Source organism: Zeus faber, assembly GCF_960531495.2.
Source record: "Zeus faber genome assembly, chromosome: 4".
Lineage (NCBI taxonomy): Eukaryota > Metazoa > Chordata > Actinopteri > Zeiformes > Zeidae > Zeus > Zeus faber.
In genome coordinates this window covers 31,654,063-31,673,240 of record NC_137191.1, presented here as the reverse complement: position 1 = coordinate 31,673,240, position 19,178 = coordinate 31,654,063, and the positions used below count along the sequence as shown (strand labels likewise).

The 19,178-nt window shown below is 45.8% G+C and overlaps 1 protein-coding gene across 1 annotated transcript; it reads right to left on the bottom strand.

Annotated features, from left to right (window-relative positions):
* Nucleotides 1-813: 813 nt before the first annotated feature.
* On the bottom strand, nucleotides 814-18,727 carry LOC307229549 (V-type proton ATPase 116 kDa subunit a 3-like; the record flags this gene model as incomplete). Its single annotated transcript, XM_079999549.1, has 22 exons — nucleotides 814-952; nucleotides 1,674-1,845; nucleotides 1,972-2,089; nucleotides 3,393-3,494; nucleotides 3,903-4,019; nucleotides 4,198-4,405; nucleotides 4,691-4,809; nucleotides 4,953-5,043; nucleotides 5,278-5,423; nucleotides 7,317-7,459; nucleotides 7,716-7,872; nucleotides 10,456-10,596; nucleotides 11,022-11,093; nucleotides 11,474-11,567; nucleotides 11,702-11,784; nucleotides 11,971-12,097; nucleotides 12,467-12,543; nucleotides 12,937-13,386; nucleotides 16,788-16,883; nucleotides 17,022-17,170; nucleotides 18,253-18,331; nucleotides 18,611-18,727. The coding sequence occupies 22 exons, from the start codon at nucleotides 18,725-18,727 to the stop codon at nucleotides 868-870; spliced, it is 2,943 nt and encodes a 980-aa protein (XP_079855675.1). The 3' UTR covers nucleotides 814-867.
* Between the last annotated feature and the right edge of the window lie 451 nt (nucleotides 18,728-19,178).

Here is a 19,178-nt window from a genome sequence, read left to right as displayed (position 1 = left end):
GGTCAAGACTTTGAATCCACCCCCTCAACCGAGTTGTCTGATTCTTATGGTCTGGCATCATGACATGAAACAGTTATTTCCCGGTCAAACAAAAACGATCAGTCCAATAAGAGCTGGGAGGGAACTAACGATTAGCCAATCAGCACCATGGGTGGGCGGATTAACGATTAGCTATTGAGCATCAGCAGGGGTCTAATGATTAGCCAATCGGTGGTATGGGCCGGACTATTGCGGTTAGGGGAATAATAACATTAGTGGCCGGCAAGACAGACTGCTATCGAGGCTGTTCTAAATCAATTAAAACTACAAATTACTATACTTTTGCTTTTACTTCGCTCCGCTCTTAAAACACAGGGAAAAAAAAAAGGTATGTTGGAGTGGCTGCGCATCAGTGTGGACTTAAAATTACGTAAGATTCAGGCAGATGCGTTGGTCTCTAGTGTCAAATTGGAGATGGAAACTGAGTGTAACGAGTACACAATTCTGTCTGATATCAGGCTACTGAAATGTTGGTTTTTAGACAAGGATCAAGTATATCAGGATTCAGTTCAATTCAATTCAAATGTGGAATCCTTAAGTGTTTTTTTGTAATTTCCATCAAAGAACAACATAATCTCAGCAGAATTATGAAAACCGAAACCACAAAAAAATACAATAAGACATAAAATGATAACACAGTTATATCATGTGTGAAAAATGACAGCATGTCAACAGTTTGTACTGAATGCAGGATAAGGTGGGTAGAATAGGAAAACAAATTCAGTCAAAGAAATGTCAAGAATAAGAGAAAGAGGCAACATTAGCAAATTTGGTGTTAAGATGTGATTGTATATAACAGCTCTTCTTTTTCTCTCATCAATCTCCAGCCTAGTGACCAGAGTTGACACTAGAGAATGAGAATGGACTGAGCTTGTGGCCGGTTCCACTGTAGAACTTGTTCTGGAACTCCACCCTGACAGAGAGACAGAGAGACAGAGAGACAGAGAGACAGAGAGAGAGAGAGAGAGACCCAGTGCAAGATATTTAAATAGGTCGAAATTTTAGGAAGCATGGCCACTTAGGGGTGTCTCATTACAGTAGGTAGCATTCTAATTGAGTTCCTTAATTTGGCAACAATTCCAAGAAACATCAAGGTATATGGTTGTTTTAATGGCAGATGGAAATGTTTGACACATTCCAAAAATGAAATAAACCCAAAGGTTTATAGCAATTCCTCCTGCCCTGCCTGCTTGCTCGGTGCACTTCTGCACTCCCTCCACTGCATCTACCTGTGGGCTCTATTCTGCGAGCCAATGGAGGAATTTGAGATTATCACTCCTATATTTCTAACTCATTAAGTATGCTGATTTTTTCTGTACACCTTGTCGGGAGTAATGAGCAGCAGAGCCCAGACGCCAAGCTCAAACGGTGCTAAATCATTTAAAATTTAATTCTGTCAGAAATGTAGTTCAAGTTGACAGTTTGGCCCATCGTATGAATACACAACAGTGCTGATTACCATATCCTCGTAACCAGTTGTGGCCACATGACACTACCTCACTAGCTTGTTTTATCCTTTCGACACGCTTGGTTGTTGAAGGGACGGTTCTACAGGACAGACGCAGAGCCCAATATTTTAAAATTGTAATGCCAATGGAGAAAGCTTGATGTTTGTGCTTGTTTCTATCCCTCACCAGTGCAGTCGGAGGGCATGCAAGAAGGCTGACAGCCCCTCCATGATCAACAAGATGGAGACTGTGAGCACGGTGAAGAGGGGGAATATAAGGGCCAGGACTACAGATCCCAGCATGCTTTGCCAGGAGAGGGCGGTGCGCATCAGCATGACCCACAGTACGTCAGACAGCTCTGCAGGGGGAACACAACAAAAGTGCACTCAGTGGGTTTATAACATTGAATATTATACATTAATGCACGTGAATGAATTTTGTTGGTATTTTGAACTGCTTGTAGCTGTGACCGGTGCAGACTCACGTGCATGCGCCAGGCTAAGAGCCCACAATCTGAGGTAGGAGGCGGTGTTGGACACGCAGCCCAGACAGTAATCGATGGTGTGGATAGCCTGGTTCACAAACACCTCCGCTACATCAAACTCCACCACAGACAGAAACAGTCACTCGTCTGGAAGCGTGTTTAAATGAATCCCTGTGGATCATTTCATTGTCGATTTAAAGTGGTTATCCATAAGATTCTTTAAAAAATTCCATATTTGATGCTTATTTCAGTCGGTGTATACCCATTCAATGTATTTGTGTTATGCAGTGATCCTCTACATGGCGTTTCCATTGTTGATGGCCATGGCAACCTTTCCCAGCACGAATACAAAGATCAGGCACTTGCCTGAAGCAAAAGGCAGCTGTGGCAGATTTGCCACCACACGCCACTTGGGTGGAACAGGTCATGACACAGGGCTTCTCTCGTGACTGAGTGTATGGAAGGGGTTTTTAAACCTGACGCTCGTTAGCCCAACCAAACGAGCATCACGTGTGGCTACTGCACTGCTTCTCCCCCGGTGCTCCGCCGGACCCCCTAGGGGCTGCTGCTGCCAGTTGGGAGAGGGTTGGCACTGGGGCCGCCCACCAAACCACTGGTGGCTCAAGGGCGTCTTTGGGTGGCCCGTCTGTATCCCTTCCCCGTGCCGGAGAGTCCCTACTCAGGTGCTAGATTCGGCACCAAAGTGGCGTGTTCAGGGACCTCCGGCACAGAGGCACAGAGACACAGACAACGGGGGGGGGTTGATAACACCAGTTTATTGTGACGCTGAGGCTAGGTGGAATTAGCCAGGAGCAGATGGACCATATCATGACACAGGGCTCCTCTCCTGACTGAGTGTGTGGGCGGGGTTTTCAAACCTGATGCTCGTTAGCCCAACCGACGAGCATCAGGTGTGGCTACTTAAGCCACCCCATCCACCACAGCAGCCTTCGTGAATTTGATAAACCAGCGTAGCTAGTTGTGGACAGTAAACTATCAACAAGTATGAACATTCATCAAAAATGAACACCATTGGATAAAAAATATTTATAGATATCCCCACCATCAAGTGATGAAGAAAAACACAAGGAAGGAGAATAACGCTTTCAAGAAAATCATTTGACCATCTTAGAGTGAAGATTAGGGTAAACCAGATATTGAAACCAAAAAAAACCATTGCAGTTTCAAATGGAATTATTGGACTTGACATGTAATCTCACAACACAGACACTTTAAAGTTTGAATTTGTCACTTTGGACAGCTAGAGGGAGCACTGGCCTATCATAACCTGATCAAAACAATCCTAGAATGCCAAGTCAGATCCATTCCTTCGGATCTTGCCAGCTAGTCCAAAGCATGTTCTATGTTTATTAAAGTTGTAGGACTTTCTTTCTCCCACCCCCCAAATGATCCCATCTCACTTCCTGTTCCTCCTCTGCCTCCTCCTTTGTTCTGCCCCCTTCCAGATCCCCCAGCAGGGAGTTAATGGAGCTGGTGTCTCTCACAGGAGGGTGCTCTTCTCTCTGGACAACACACATACAGATACAGAAAGATTTTTGGGTCAGCCTTGGTTAATGGCCTGCAATACCCATATTGATCAAGGTCAAATGATGCTATTTTAGACTGGAGCCCTTTTGTGACGCCAACTGTTTGTGTTCACCTGTGCCTAGAATAAGCCCGCTGACTAGGTGCCTTGGGTTTTCTTCACCCCAGTTCCTTGTCGCCTCTGGTCAAACATTTCTTTGGACATTGTCACAGGTCTGCCCCCCTTTGATGGTAACATTACTGTTTGACAGTAGTGGACCATATTTCCAAAGCTGCTCACTATCCTGCTACCCATAAATCATTATTATGCTGATAAATTATCATAAAAAATGTCCAAGCCTTACACAAAAACAACATCACAAATCAAACAAATGCAAAACCTTTACCTCTGAGCTGTTGCACCTGCGTCTCCGGTGTCTGTAGCAGAGGTAGAGTGGCTCACCCAGCAACAGGACGGGAATCGATGCCAGTGCTGTGGCGACCAGGACTTGCTGGACAACAAACTGGAAGAAGAACAGTTTGGGTGGGGTGAAGCCAAAGATGGCGACACGGGCTAATCCCAAATCACTCCCATAGAAACTAACCCTTGTTTTGTATTGTGACATTCTATACGAAAGGGACAGTGAAGAAGGGTGAACACAGGAGTAGCTACAAACACCACCAGCTTTGGGACATATTCACCTGCCCTCTGTACAGTGGGGGGTGCTCAGACCCGCCATTAGGTAGGAGGAACATGTTGATGAAGCTGACGATGATGCTGGGAGCTCGGTCTGACTGGGCCGGACCAAAGGCCACCCACTTGTAGACGATGAGGAACAGCAGGTAACCAATGAGGCTGAGCAGGAACAGCAGCTTGGGGACCAGCAGGAACAGCACACTGCTCCACTCCCTAGACAGAAAGACAGGATGGTATGGTAGCTCAGGAGGTAGAGCTGGTGGTCTAGTAATGTAAAGGTTGCTGGTTCGATCCCAGGCTCCTCCTGCTAGCGTGCTGTAGTGTCCTTGAGCAAGACACTTAACCCCCCTTATGGCTCCGTCCGTCGGTGTTTGAACAATTGTAAGTCGCTTTGGATAAAAGCGTCTGCTAAATGTAATGTAATATAACAGGACTTGTCTGATGTACTATTTATCTGCCCCATCATGTTTGACAAATTGTCAAGGTTGGCTTTCGCACCTGTAGTTGAAATAGGAGAGGCAGACTCCAAAGGTCATGTGCAGCACCCCTAGGATGATGGACACCTTCATCTTGTAGGAGTTGAGAAAAGATAGCTGATTGTTCGCAAGGTGCCACACCTGGAGGGGAGACAAGAGATTCTACAATATCAAATAGAAGGAAATTAAAACTAGTCGATGATAAAAAAAAAGAAAAAAAAGCCAAAAAACCTGTCAAATAGCCAGTTTCCAAGAGAGGAAAGAATGGAAAAACTGTGTATTACCGGGTCAATACCAAAGGGGTAGGGCCCTAGGAAGACATCAGTGACGTTAGGGTCCAGGCTGAGGTACACACTGCCTCTGAGGGTCTCATTGCTGCACAGGGACATAGAGAGAAAGAGATGGAACACCCTCGATATTTGTTATGTTCACACTTTTCTGTACCATCAGGACAAGAGCTGTATGGCATCTACTGATTCACACATACACTAGCGTAAATGCTTGCATGAATGTACCATAAGTTCCACCCAAAGATGAAGAGCTGAAGAAGCTCCTGAACTTTTTTGTTTCTGCTACATCATGTGTACTCAGCACAGTATCAGAGCTCACCTCCAGTTCATGGGCTGTACACGCCACCCGGAGGGGAAGAGGTGGAGACTCCTGCTGAAACAGTCATTGTAGATGGCCCCCGTGTAGACCGAAAACAGACCCATCAGCAGGATGACGTAACGACCGCCGTACACCATTCGACACCACTACATGGAGGAGGGAGGCACCGCACAGGGAAGCAGAGTGAAGAGGTGGTGGTTAAGAAGACATTAAAATGTGTGGCTCCTCTCTTATAAAATGACCTTTGAAAAGGGGTCTAAGATGTTGATGTTTAAGATTTTTTTCAAGGCTTAACCATTTGCCCCATTCTACTGCATTTAAGCCCAGTGAGAAGCTGCAGCAGAGTGTTTCTCAATAAATAACCGTAAAGGTTGTTTTATGAAAAATTATAAATTATGGCAACCTACATTTTAATAAGGCCTGGGTCGACGGGTGCTGGCGTTGGTGGAGGGGCCACGCCCCACCTAATTCTCACCCAGGGGGGTGGGGGGGCTGACATTGGGGTGTCCTGCACCATGCGCATTCGGCTACGTGGGTGGGTGTTCAGGGCTTGTGTCCTGGTGGGGCATCTAGCCGGTTGTGGTATGGCGGGCCTTGCCTTTGCAAGGGCCGTTGGTGGTCATGGGGGCCCTGCCGGCTCACCTATGGGGCGGGCGGTTTTAGTGGGGTGTCAGTCTCATGGCATTGAGACCTGGCTCCTAGCCTGTGGTCCATGCCTGGCACCCGTGGCCAGGGTTCTGCGCTTGCGGGTGCGTCTTATGCCTGCATGTGGGGGTGGGTTGTATGTATGTGCTTCAGGAGCGCAGGGTCTCCTCGCAGTCTCTGGGACTGGTTTATGCTCCTCTGGGCCATGCGTGGGTGTTGCTCTGCGGGCTCCCAGCTTCTCTGGTAACTAGGGGGGGTCTTCCGTGGCTGCAGGGCAGGGTGCTCTGAGTTTTCCTGCAGACGTGGAGTGTCTATACGGCTGCGGGACTCGGGTGGTTACGGGGCCTTTTCCGCTGCTTGGAGGCCCTATGACATAATTCCGTCCTCATACACCAGAACAAATTGGGAGTCCCGTGCCCTTCCCGGTGGACCCATCACACACACAGCCATCCACCACCTGCTGCGAACACATCCCCGAACACCCCACTGCTCCTATTACATCCCTCTCCTTTTATCCTTTACTGCCATAGCTATCACAGGAAGAGGCCAGGTGCCAAATTTCTGTTCCAACTTTCCTGGACTTAAGGAATTAATTATGTTTCCAGATACATGTTGGTTGGTTTTTTGGTTATATGTTTATTTGTCTCACCCGTGGTGATTCTCCCCCTTTTGGAGACATAATGATGATTAGTTGTTTATAGACCAAAACATGATAAGATTGATCTCCAAAGAGGGAGATTGGTGGAGGTCTTGGGTAACAAAAAGCAGTGCTCTTGTCATCCCACAGGTCATCCAAAGGACAAAGTTATTGCAAGCAGTTCTTGATGATAAAAGAATGAATAAAGAATGTCATTGCAGGTTGAGAAGTTGAACCCCATTTGCAGATTAACTCTGTCCCACATGCAATGGCATACAAATACTCTGTTGTATGTCAAGCATGCTGACAGCCCAGGTTTAAAATAAATAAATAAACCTAAGGCCTGGGTCCTTTAAGTACACTGTTTTCATTTGCAGCATTGTTAAGAGAACTAACAAAGAAACCTATCACTTGTATAACTTGTATCTCGTAGCTTGCGGAGCTACTTCTGTCAGACAACTCAATGGTGTCACATGCTTTCACTCCCTTATGGGCCGGCCTATTTGAGAAGCCAATCCCTATTGCCCTAGCTGCTTTTCTTCCTGCTTTGCCGCCTGCTTGCTGCAGGCCCTCTACCTCCCCTGCATCCACCTTTTGGCCTCTACTTTATCCACTGCGGGAGTCAAGCTCATAACTCCAATATTTCTAGCTCAATAAGTATGCCTTTGCAATATTGGCAAAGTTCCTGAAGGAGGGCTTTTTTAATACGGACCTTCCCCTGAAATGATACCCATTGTGAGTGTGTGTGTCTGGTCACCTCGGTTTCGCAGTGAGCGCCCTTGTTGCCCGCACCCTTCGCCAGGATCACCCACAGAGCAACCGCCACAATGAGCAGGCCGTGGCCCACGTCGCCAAACATCACCGCAAACAGGAAGGGGAAGGTCACTGTGGTGTAGACAGCTGCACAATCGCAGACACGGCCAACCGCATTAAAGACGGAGAGAGAGAAATTGTCTTTAACCAATGGCAGCACAGTGGTTCATCCCTGCACACACATGTGGCAGATAGTTTACCTCATCCTATAAAAATCCAATGAACACAACATATGCTGTGCTTGACATCTATTGACATTTGTTTTACACAAATGCTGTTTCAGTGTGTTTTACCAATCTGATCGATTTATCCGTAAATTTTTAAATTGCCAATAGCTGATCACCTGGATTGGCCTCCCTGTACTTGGCCACTCCGTACGCATCCACAATGCTCTGGAACCCCGCTGTGAATGAGTTGGTGATGAAGAGGGTGGGAGGGGAGGAGGAGGCAGAGAGTGGGAGCCGGTTGTAGAAGGAGTCCACGGTGCTGGCACTCCTTCTCTGAAAGAGAAGGTAAGTGTTACGCTCACTGACTCAGAATGGATGTGAACCCATAAGCACGACACAAAAACAATCAGGTAAGAAGTCCACCAGCAATGGGCAGAGGCTGAAGGAGACCAGCTGGGGCTTGACAGGATTTCTTGTTCTGAGCAAACAGGATATGCGGCCACAAACTCCCGGGTGTCCCGATCCATGGATTTCGACCAACAGTGGTCAGTTCGCAGGTCGCAGGTCACCAGAGGAAAGGACTTGGGGAGTTCAATGCAGTGAGTGGTGCCACCACCAGGATATAGTTCTGAATAAAGGTTCTGTAGAAGCTGGCGAAACCGAAGAACCACTGCACTTTCTTCCTGGAGGCCGATACCGGTCAGTCGACGACTGCCTGAACCTTGGCTGGGTCCATCTGTACATTCCCTTCAGCAACCGCAAAGCCCAAGAAGGAGACCTTGGGCACATGGAATTCACACTTCTCAGCCTTTACGAACAGCTTGTTCTCCAGAAGCCTCTGGATAACACACTTGACACGGCGGACATACTCCTGCTTAGATCTGGAGTAGATAAGGATATCATCCAGGTAGACAAAAACAAATATATTGAGAAAGTCTCAGAACATCATTCACCATGGCCTGGAAGACTGCAGGAGCGTTGGTGAGCCCAAACGGCATGACTGGGTACTCGTAATGTCCTCAGGATGTAGAAAGCAGTTTTCAAGTAGATTTGTTGCCCTCCTTGGTGCGGACCATATGATAAGTGTTCCGGAGAACCAGGTTGGTGAACATGGTTGCCCCCTACAGGACCTTGAAAGCAGAAGATAAGAGTGGAAGGGGGTACCTGTTCTTCACAGTTATATTTTTCAAACCATGGTCAATGTAGGGTCGCAGTGACTTGTTGTTCTTCCCAACAAAGAAGAAGCCCCCTCCGGCTGGAGATGAAGAGGGTCAAATAATACCCGCCGCCAATGACTCTAGGATATAGGCCGCCATGACCCTTTTCTAGGAGATGGACAGGGCGTATAGTCCGCCTCTGGGGGCATAGAACCAGGGAGAAGCTCGATACTGCAGTCATAGGGCCGATGAGGCAGAAGTGGGGTGGCCTGAGCTTTGTTGAGCACCTATTTCAGCGGAAAGTACCAGGAGGTATCACAGAGAGGTCAGGGAATTCTGCGGGAGGAGGAGAAATAGGGATAGGAGACAGAGCGAATCTGAGGAATACTGATTTCCAATATGAACTCCATTGTAGAATGGAACCCATTCCCCAGTCAATCTATGAATTTTGTGTCAGGAGCCAAGGGAAACCCAAGATCACCGGTAGTTGAGGAGAATCTATCAGGTGGAAAGTAAGAGTTTCACATTTAGTCATTTAGCAGACGCTTTTATCCAAAGCGACTTACAATTATTCAAACACCGACGGACGCAGCCATCAGGAGCAATTAGGGGTTAAGTGTCTTGCTCAAGGACACTACAGCATGCAAGCAGGAGGAGCCTGGGATCAAACCAGCAACCTTTGGATCACTAGACCACCAGCTCTACCTCCTGAGCTACCATCCCCATCCCATCCCCATCCATCCAGTTTCATGATGGTTACCTGATATGTACCAAGATGTACAGGCACAGTATGATGAGTGACATAGCAGAGAAAGTGACCATCAAGAGCTCTGGCATCAATGGGTTTCGACAGAGGCTCCAGGGGAATGCCCAGTTGCTCTGTCAGGAGGGAGTCCAAAAATGTTCTCATCAGCTCCAGAGTCAATGAGAACCGATACCTTTTGGGACGGTCCGGCCAATCCCAGCTAAGCAAGGAGCTGGTCACAAGAGGGTCTTTTGGAGTAGATTGCACGGCTCACCAGCTACCTTTGATTGAATGATGAGCCCCTCCTTTTACTGGACAGTTGAACACGTAATGGCCCCCCTGGCCACAATTACAATCAGCAGTTCTCCCTCCAGTAGCAATATCTGTCCGCTGATGACAGCCTGATCCTGTCCAGCTGCATGGTCTCCGCCGAGTCGCTAGGGGTGCTCGAGGTAGAGTCAGACAAGAAAGAGCAGACGATGGTGGCGGAGTGGAAGACCTCGGGAATGACTGGTCAGCACCCTCTCACACCTCCGCTCCGATAAGAGTGTTCAGATCTGCTGGCGGGTGCTGGGTGCCAGCTCGTCCTTAATGACAATGGAATAGTCTATAACTTCTCCGCCTCCTTGGACCAGGTTAAAAAGTCCACAAGCAGCCTCGTGGCCAGGTGTAGCATTGTCGAAAACCCTCCAGAGACTGTCAGAGAAGGTTGTCACTGAAGAGCAGAGGTCCGACTGCTTCTCCCACTCTGCGGTACCCCAGTCCCAAGTCCTTCACGTGAGCTGCCACATGTGTGTTATACTGTTATCATACACATACTATTATAATGATGAACATTGATTCACATTAACAAGTACTACATCGAGGATATATTAAAAAATATTCTCTATTGTGTCCATCACATGTTCTTGCATGACGTGATGGGTTTTCAAGTATTTTTCGATATTATTAGTTAATTGTCATGCAAGAAAAAAAATGTCTGAACCTCTGAAAATGCATTACTCACACACTCACCGTCCCCTCAATCAATGCACTCTGCAGCAGCAGCAGCTTCCTAGCGGGACACCAGGCCTCCGCAATCAAACACTTCTCCGTGACGGAGGGGCTACACAGGTTCAACACAGTGTGGATGGCCTTGTATTTGCCAACACGCACCTAGGACATAAACAGGCAGAGGAAGGCCAGATGTGATTTCTAATTTGACATGTGCTCCTAAATGAGATACATCTCTGATTTTATAGTGATTTGATCTCAACAGTCTCAACAGTCATATCGGAATTTATTTTACTTTGACACCACTTCTTGTTGATTTTGGTCATAGCTCTGCATTGGCTGTTGACTGTTGGGAGTCAGTGGAAAGTCAGTGAGGTCACAGATGTAACTGGCATCTGAAAAGATGCTTGTATTTAATCAAATCTTGAAGGTACATACCGCAATGACCGGTTAACGAAAGCATTTCAGCTAATTCCATTCCATTGTTAATTTCCACGAGTGACATAAAAACATGAATGTGAAAAGTCAAACAAGGTAATAGTAATAAATCTGAGCAATGAATAAGAACCAAGCTCCCAGGGACAGACCTTCCACTGTGGCAGGAGGGACACACAGCTGGACAGCAGCTGCTGGAGGTAGCTCTCTGTCTGGGACAGCACCTGTTCCAGGATGGAAAACATAACACAAGAGTTTTTAGCACTAAACAAACCCTCCAGTGCCCCAGAGACCGTTGATTGTTAGACAGTTAAGACAGATCAGACCAAAGTGCCAGATCAAGTTCGTTGCATTGACATTTCACTGCATATATGTATGAAAGTATGTATATGTACAGTATGTGACGAATAAACCTCTTGAATCTTGAATCTTGAAAGCCGTCAAATACAGACCCAAGAGTTATTCATCATCTGTCAAGTACTATAGATAATACATTAACTAGTGAAGTTATTGGAAACGGGGCAGCGGACACAGGTCTCTAAATAACTGATAATGTGAAATGTTTAAAAAAAAATTAACCCTTTATTAGACTTTCCAATCTTACTGTTGTGATGTCTCCTATTCTGCCCTCTAGGCCTCGCAGTATCTCTTCTCTTTCAGCAATGCTTTCTGGATAGAAAAAGGTGTTGGTGTGGAAGCTATAAAATGGATTGAAAGAGAAAGGAAGGCACACAGACAAAATAAGTAAAGGGGCTAAGACGTGAGCAATAATAAATACTTTCAAATACAAGTCTGCTTGTAAAACAGCAAGGAAAATTTGATTAACACTGACCAATCACAGATCTTCTTGACTTTCTGGCCAATGGTCTTGCCCCAGAAAGAGATGAGAAAGATGGTCCATTGGACCATCTCCCCCTAGGATTAGAGGAAAATCAGGAAATTATAGGATAATCAGGTACACTTCAATCAGGTATGGACGATGATTCTTAGCTTTTGAATCTCACATCATGGACCCAAACTCTTATGGCTCACCAGTTTAACCAGCACTTAACAGGTTGTCGGACTAACGTACGCTGCAACATTCATGCCAGGTGGACGTACCGTTACAGGTGTCTCCAGTTTCTCCTCCATTTGGCGGAAATCAACGATTACGTAACCACGACAGGCTCGCCACAGCAGACGCTCGAAGGCCGTCACTTTCCATGGGTGCACCACACCGGCTACAAAGCTTCATCATAAGGCAGCAGGCCAGCAAAGGAGTGGAAAGATTACTTTTTTGATGATTTTTATTTGATTTGATAGATTAAGAAATGAACTAGATTGTTTTAATCAGTTAGTTTGAGTTTGAGAAACGGGGTAGATGGAAACAACTGAACCTTCCATAGCAGCAAGATTTTTTTTCTACCAAAGTGTTACACCCAGTGACACAAGCTTACGTTCCCACTGCAAGCCTTAGTGCTCAATTCGAATTCAAACAAACTCAGTTTGTAAAGACAATCAACACATTAGAAAACTCTCCCAGCAACCCCGACAAACCAGCGGCAGCAGAATGATAGGCCAAGTCGAAACAGCTGCCACATCTACAACATACTCCCACCACCCAACTAAGGCCAGGGAGCCGTCCGGCTGCCGCCGCCCCACCTGGAACCAGACTGACCAATCTGGATTGCGTACCTACAAGCACGATGGGACTGCACCAGTCACTTGTAGTCTCCTCTATCACCCCCAGGTCCAGCATGGCGCTATAATTCTATAAAAAAGTGCCCTGGTCGGTCAGGATTTCCTTCGGAATCCCCACTCGGGAGATGACCTGAAACAGCACCTGTGCCACACTTTTGGCCATAATACTGTGCAGGGGCACTGCTTCGGGGTACTGGGTTGCATAATCCACTAGGACCAACACAAAACAATACCCGCGGGCATCGGGCCATCGGGTAATGGTGCGTTTCCTGGTGGCTTTTCGGAACCAACAATTGTGTTATTTCCTCTCCTGATTGAGTGTCACAGCTCACTCAATATAACCTCGAGCAAAGCCTGATGCTTACCCCCTTGTACTCTTCCTGGTACATTGTAGGTCCCTTCCTGACTGGGGGAGGTGTCCTGCGGACCAGTGACCCGAACCACCTGTCCGACCTCCATCAGGGGGAAGTCCTGTGGTGCCCCTCCGGTGTTCTCCCCACACGGTCCAGAATCGCCCTCCTGAAAGCCGTGCGCAGATTGCTGTGCCTCCCCCGTCAGCAAGGGGAGCAGGCGCAGCGCTCTCTCCTCGGTGCTCCACCCAGTCTCCTCCGCCTTCATCTCTAACGTGGCGAGGAACGCCTCGTCATCCCCCTTCATCTTCTGTAGACTGCTGCTCAGAAGGGGGACAGCCGGACATTCCTCACCCATCGCGTCCGGGTCCAGCGCCCGGTCCCTCGCCATCTCCTCGAACTGGCAAGCCTGCCCCGCCTGCATGGTGGCGAGGGCGGCGATCATCTGCTCCAGCGGGGACGGTGAACTGCTATCCTCGCTGCCTCCCTCCATAGTGGCAGAGGGTGCCAAACCGGCAGTGTTTTTATTATGATTAAATAAACAAACAAAAAGGCTCGCTGGCCAAACTAAAACATAAATAATTAATCAGAGTTCATGTTCAGTGCATTAGGGCCCGTTCTGCGATCTGGTCCACAGGCTCTTGATACTGCACCACACGCCCCCAATGCAAGACAAACTACACATAAGAAAACTCTCCTAGCCGACCCCGTCGAATCGGCAGCAGCGGACTGACCGCCCGAGTCGGAGCAGCTGTGCCCGTGCTGGACGTGGCCCACCCTCTAGCCCGCAGACCCCGGATCCCTCTCATCTGGGGCCATGCTGACTTCCGTACGACAGCGTGCTGCTTGTTCCAATATGTTGTCAAACACAGACCCGTTACGATACATCCCCTCAAGTTTTGCTTGGACAGACCAATACTTAAAAAACGTACTTGACATTTCACTGCATATATGTATCAAAGTATGTATATGTATGTGACGATTAAACCTCTTGCAAAAATTTAAAAATTTAAAATAACCATAGGCGGCGATTTATGTTTCTGCTGGTGGTCGCAGGGGAGCTTTGGAAGAACGGTGCTTTTTTTGTTTAGTCAATAAGAAAATTTAGTAAAATGAAATATATCTGAAATAAAAATACAATGTTTTATTTAAAAATAAAAACACAATGTTTTTAATTTGCTTTATTCAGAGGAACAGGACACGCAATCGCACTCTCTTCAATGTCTCCATTATGCATGGATCATAAAACATCCACCCCATGCCCACTCCTAACGACGCCACTGCCTCCCGGGCTACGGCTACAGGTACTGTAGATAGGGTCTGAGCCTGCTGTCAAGAAGCCACATGGCTTATTTGGTTACGTTTATTTAACCAATGAAATACCAGATATTTATTTGACACCACTTTCAGCCAATAATTTGTTATACCACAAGTCTTAAAGGAATGTATACTTATACATGGCCTTTTTATTATTATTTATTAGTTTGTTTATTTGTTTGTTTGTTTGTTTGTTTGTTTGTTTATTTAGTATGTACCATTACATAAAGTTTAAAATAGTGATGATCTCTAAAGGAGGACAAATGAGTGTCTGGCTCAAGGCTGTGCCGCTAGATGGACACGGTTTTCAAAACCGGACTGTCGGACCTCAAACCGGATAGATGGCCATCCTAGCCCGGATTGTCGCCTGTCCCTCCACTAACAATCTCCATCACAGCTGTCTTGCATGTTTGTTTTCACCAAAAATCACATGAATTCCGATTTGACTGTTCAGATGTATCAGATTTTGGACCACATATGAAAGTGGCCAAAATCCGAATTGAAAAGATACGATTCCATGTGATTTGTGCTGTTCACCATGGATGAATTACAATTTAAAATGCATGGGTTTAAATTTTGTTCTATCATGAAATAATAGCGGGATACTGGTTTCACTTTTTCTCTATTGAATGGTCTATTAAATTCAAGGTTGGGCTAAAATAGGAATATAGGGTTTGTGTGCCTGGGCACCCATCAGCCAGTGCGGTAAACATTTCCATGGTAACAGCGTGCGCCACCAATCAGAGACGTCGCTGTTACACTTAGGATTATGGGTAAGGTAGTCTCCATGACATTGTGAATAAAACAAGTTTTTCTTAAAACAAGGTTGTTATCATACTGACTTGTTATGTCAGCACTGGCTGATACCCATCAGCCAGTGCTGACATAACAAGTCAGTACACACAGGCACTCAAACGCTGATATTTGGATAGAGTTAAATTGTTATGAATTTAATTCATACAGAGCTTATGACCCTATATCCCTATTCTCAACAAACCTTGAATCTAATAGACCATTCAGAGAAAAAGCGAAACCAGTATCCTGCTCTTAGAGAACTATAATCAGAACAAAATTTTAACCCATGCATTTTAAATATTAATACATCCATGGTCCCCCCACCTCCCTGCAGTGGCATACTTTCGTCAGGTAGGTTATTAGTTTTAGTGTATGTATCTGTGCCCCCCTCATTCCCCATGCCCCTCTCCCCATTCAAATGAATTGGTTTAAATGTCATTAACCCATGTAACCCGAAGAAAGTAAGACAATCATGCTCCAGGACACGATTCACTAGATTTATTTTCGTGACTATGAGCACGAAAAAGCATCAGACCGGGTTGGATAGATAGATAGATAGATTGATAGATAAATAGATAGATAGATAGATAGATAGATAGATTGATAGATAAATAGATAGATAGATAGATAGATAGATAGATAGATAGATTGATAGATAGATAGATAGATAGATAGATAGATAGATAGATTGATAGATAAATAGATAGATAGATAGATTGATAGATAAATCGATAGATAGATCGATAGATAGATAGATAGATAGATAGATAGATAGATAGATAGATAGATAGATAGATAGATAGATAGATAGATACCTGAGGTGCGTGTCTAGTGTGTGGTCCAGAAGTGAGGAGCTCTCCAGAGGCTGAGGTGTGGGTGGGGTCTGGGTACATATAAACACACACACACACACACACACACACACACACACACACAAACACACACACCTTTCAGTGGCCGACATGTCCATTGACATCCTGTAGAACTCTCTATAGAACAGTCAAATATGAACATTTAAGACCCAGGTTTTCGCCTACATGGTTGGTTACATGAAAATGTCCCCTGCCTATCTACTTGATCAGTGATACTTGATCAGGTTCCAAACGCACCACCAATGGCTCAGATGAAAATTCTCATCCCTGGCACCATAATGACGGAACAAGCTCCCCGCTACTGTAAGAATGGCTGAATCACTGATCTCCACTAACTAATCTCCACCTGGACTCCTCCTCCATTGAGCTCTCCACCTCATAAGTAACTTAAAACCCCTTCTATCTATCACTAATGTCAATTGGTTTCCTCTGAGCCAGCCCCTGCCCGCTTTCTAACCTTCCTCTCGTCTGTTTGTCTTATTCTTATAAAAAACTTCACTTACTTGTTCTTATTAAAGTGTCTGATGTGTGTGATGTACACTCAGTTCCAATACTAATTACGACTGTCCTTTTGTGGAAGTCGTTTTGTCAAGCATCGACTAAATCAGTCGTTCTAGAATGGGGGCACGTGAGCCACAGGGAAATTTAGCAAGAGAAATTTAACATGTGTCAGCAAGTGATTCCCAATGAATGTTTTACTACATCATCCTTCCAAGTCTAAATATTCTGTAAAAACCTGGTCAACCTGGTCAACTGTGGCTGAAGGTAAAACATAAAGAAAAAAAAAAGAAAAATGCAGCAATGTGCCAAGGGGAATACGTGTCTTAAAAACCTTGCAAGAGGGGTTACATGCATCAAAGAGTCAGACCGAATGGGAAAAATGGAAATGCTTGTACTACTGCACCTGTGGGATGGTGAGAGTGTGCGTTTGGATGAGGACGCCGCGATATTGGCTTAGCAGCATCAATTGAGTACTCAGGCTGACCCTGTTTCTGGACACCTGGAGGGCCACAAAGGTTAGCTACTGCCATATGAGCATACACAACACTAAAATACAAATGTCCTAACCCCAAATGTCTTTTAGACAAAGGAATCACATGAACATGCTCACAAAACAACCAAAAACAAGTGCAGAAACCTCTCTGAGTTCTCTGGCCACTCGTTTGCTTTCTTCCTCAATGGCCAGCAAGTCTTTGGGCTGTGGAGAGGAGAGGGCAGGGCTTGGTGCAGGCAACGGGCCAATGAGAGCAGGGGATAGGGAGCGACCGATCGTCTCCTGCAGAAATGCTGGAAAAGAAGGTACACTACATTCAAAATCACATGCATTTTTTGCATGTCTTTAAACCTCAGATATTATGCGACAAGTACCTGCATGACATCCCACATCAGGTGAAATATTGTAATGCACAACCATGGAATAGATCGCCAAGCGTATCTGATAATGCTTTGTGATTTCGCTGCAGCTACAACAAGCAATGGCGGAGGCCACCAATTAAGTAACTGTCATCAACCCCTAAAGTGAAGGAAGTCGCCCAGCTATATGTTGACCTTATGTCTAAAAGGTCAAAGTTCTCTTTACTTACATACTTAAGCACACTGGATGATAGTGTGCATACTGTATGTATTTTCAGTGCACAACCCCTCATTACAAAGACCGATGCAAATTTGAGAGTTCAGTGGCACTGGTCGGCAGAGACGTGGAAAACGTGATATGGTCAGATGAGTCATCCTGTGTGGGTGCACACCGAGAGAACGGTACAGGCTTAAATGCTGGACCCCTACAGTGGCTTTGTTATGCTGTGTGGGGCATTTTCCTGACATGGTTTGGGTCCACTTATTTGGAGGTAAGAGTCCCTGAAAATCAATATAGAGTTCAATCTGGATAGGAGTAGTCTCTGCCCCCTTGCATAAGTTGATCTTATTGGGGGAGCTGTCCAGAAAATAGAGTAATTGGCCGAGGTGTTGAGAGGGCGCATTCTGGGTTGTTCTATGCAGGGATTGTTTAAATTGGGAGGAGAGGAGTAAGGGATGTTAAGGTGGGCACTTGTTGCTAGTTGTCACAAATCATGAACAGCAAGATAAAGAGAAAAGTTCTATGAAAGTGACACAGCGAACCGCGGTTGTTGTTTTCTGTCTGGTGGCTGTGAGCCGCTAAAACCGGGTTTCGGCTACCAACCGAGCTATTGTCTGGGCCTCCTTCCCTGAGTCTTGTCTAATTAACACCACCAACTTCAATCTGCCCAATTGTCAAGCAACCCACCTGGGAAACACCCGGTACTCTCAATGTAAGCCTGGTAAATCAGTTTCATGCGCTAAATCAGTTTTGTCAAAATTGCCCGCATCAAGCAATGAATTCCAGCCACACTCACAGAATGTCTTCTCCATCTCCTCACAGCGCTGGACCTCATTCACAAACTTCCTCTGGAACAAAGTGACATGAGGGTTCACCTGGAGATCGACAGCGGGATGAATGAGTTTCAGGGACAGGAGACTAGAGTTGATTGACATGAAACTAAATCCACAACAAAGCTATCATTACTGGGTCAGAAATTTGGAAGAAGTATTCCATAGACAGCTTTTTATTTATTTACCCTCTTTAGCTTTGGATGTCAGCATCAGAATCAGAAATGGACATTGAAAAAATAAATTTACATCTATAAACTACTACATGAACAAACTCTCTTTCCCATCAACAACCTGACCAAAGGTAACAGGGGGACAACTCACATTTCTAAACTCGACCAATCCCAGCTCGCCAAGCTCGCTGACACAGTTGTAGGCCGATCCGGATTGGAGGAACAACTGGACCAGACACACCTCCTCACTCCGAAACAGCGCCCCCATGGTGCACCTGGAACACCTGGCAGTAGAAGCGCGCTGTGTCCGTAATGGCTTACAAGCTCGTTATTTAGTACGCCAAATGAGCATGCACAAGTTTGTAGTATGTCCCAAAGCAGTGTTTTGCAACCTTTTTTCTTCCACGACACACTTTATGTTAGGATGAAACGATCCCACGGCACACCACTATCCTGTTAACGGGGAAAGAAAGTGTCAGAAACATGTAGAACTGTGGTTATTATTAGCCTATTAGTAGTGATGCAAGACTTGCGAACAATTCTTAAAGGGGACCTATTATGCTTTTCCTTATTTTCTGTCATATACGTATAATGTTACAAAGTGTTGTTCATATAAGATGTGACCAGAGTGTAAAGTAATTGCTGTGAACAAAACGCTGAGGCTTCCGACCGCTCTGAGCGCTCTGTTTTCAAAGGTTTCTTTCTACTCTCTGCACGAG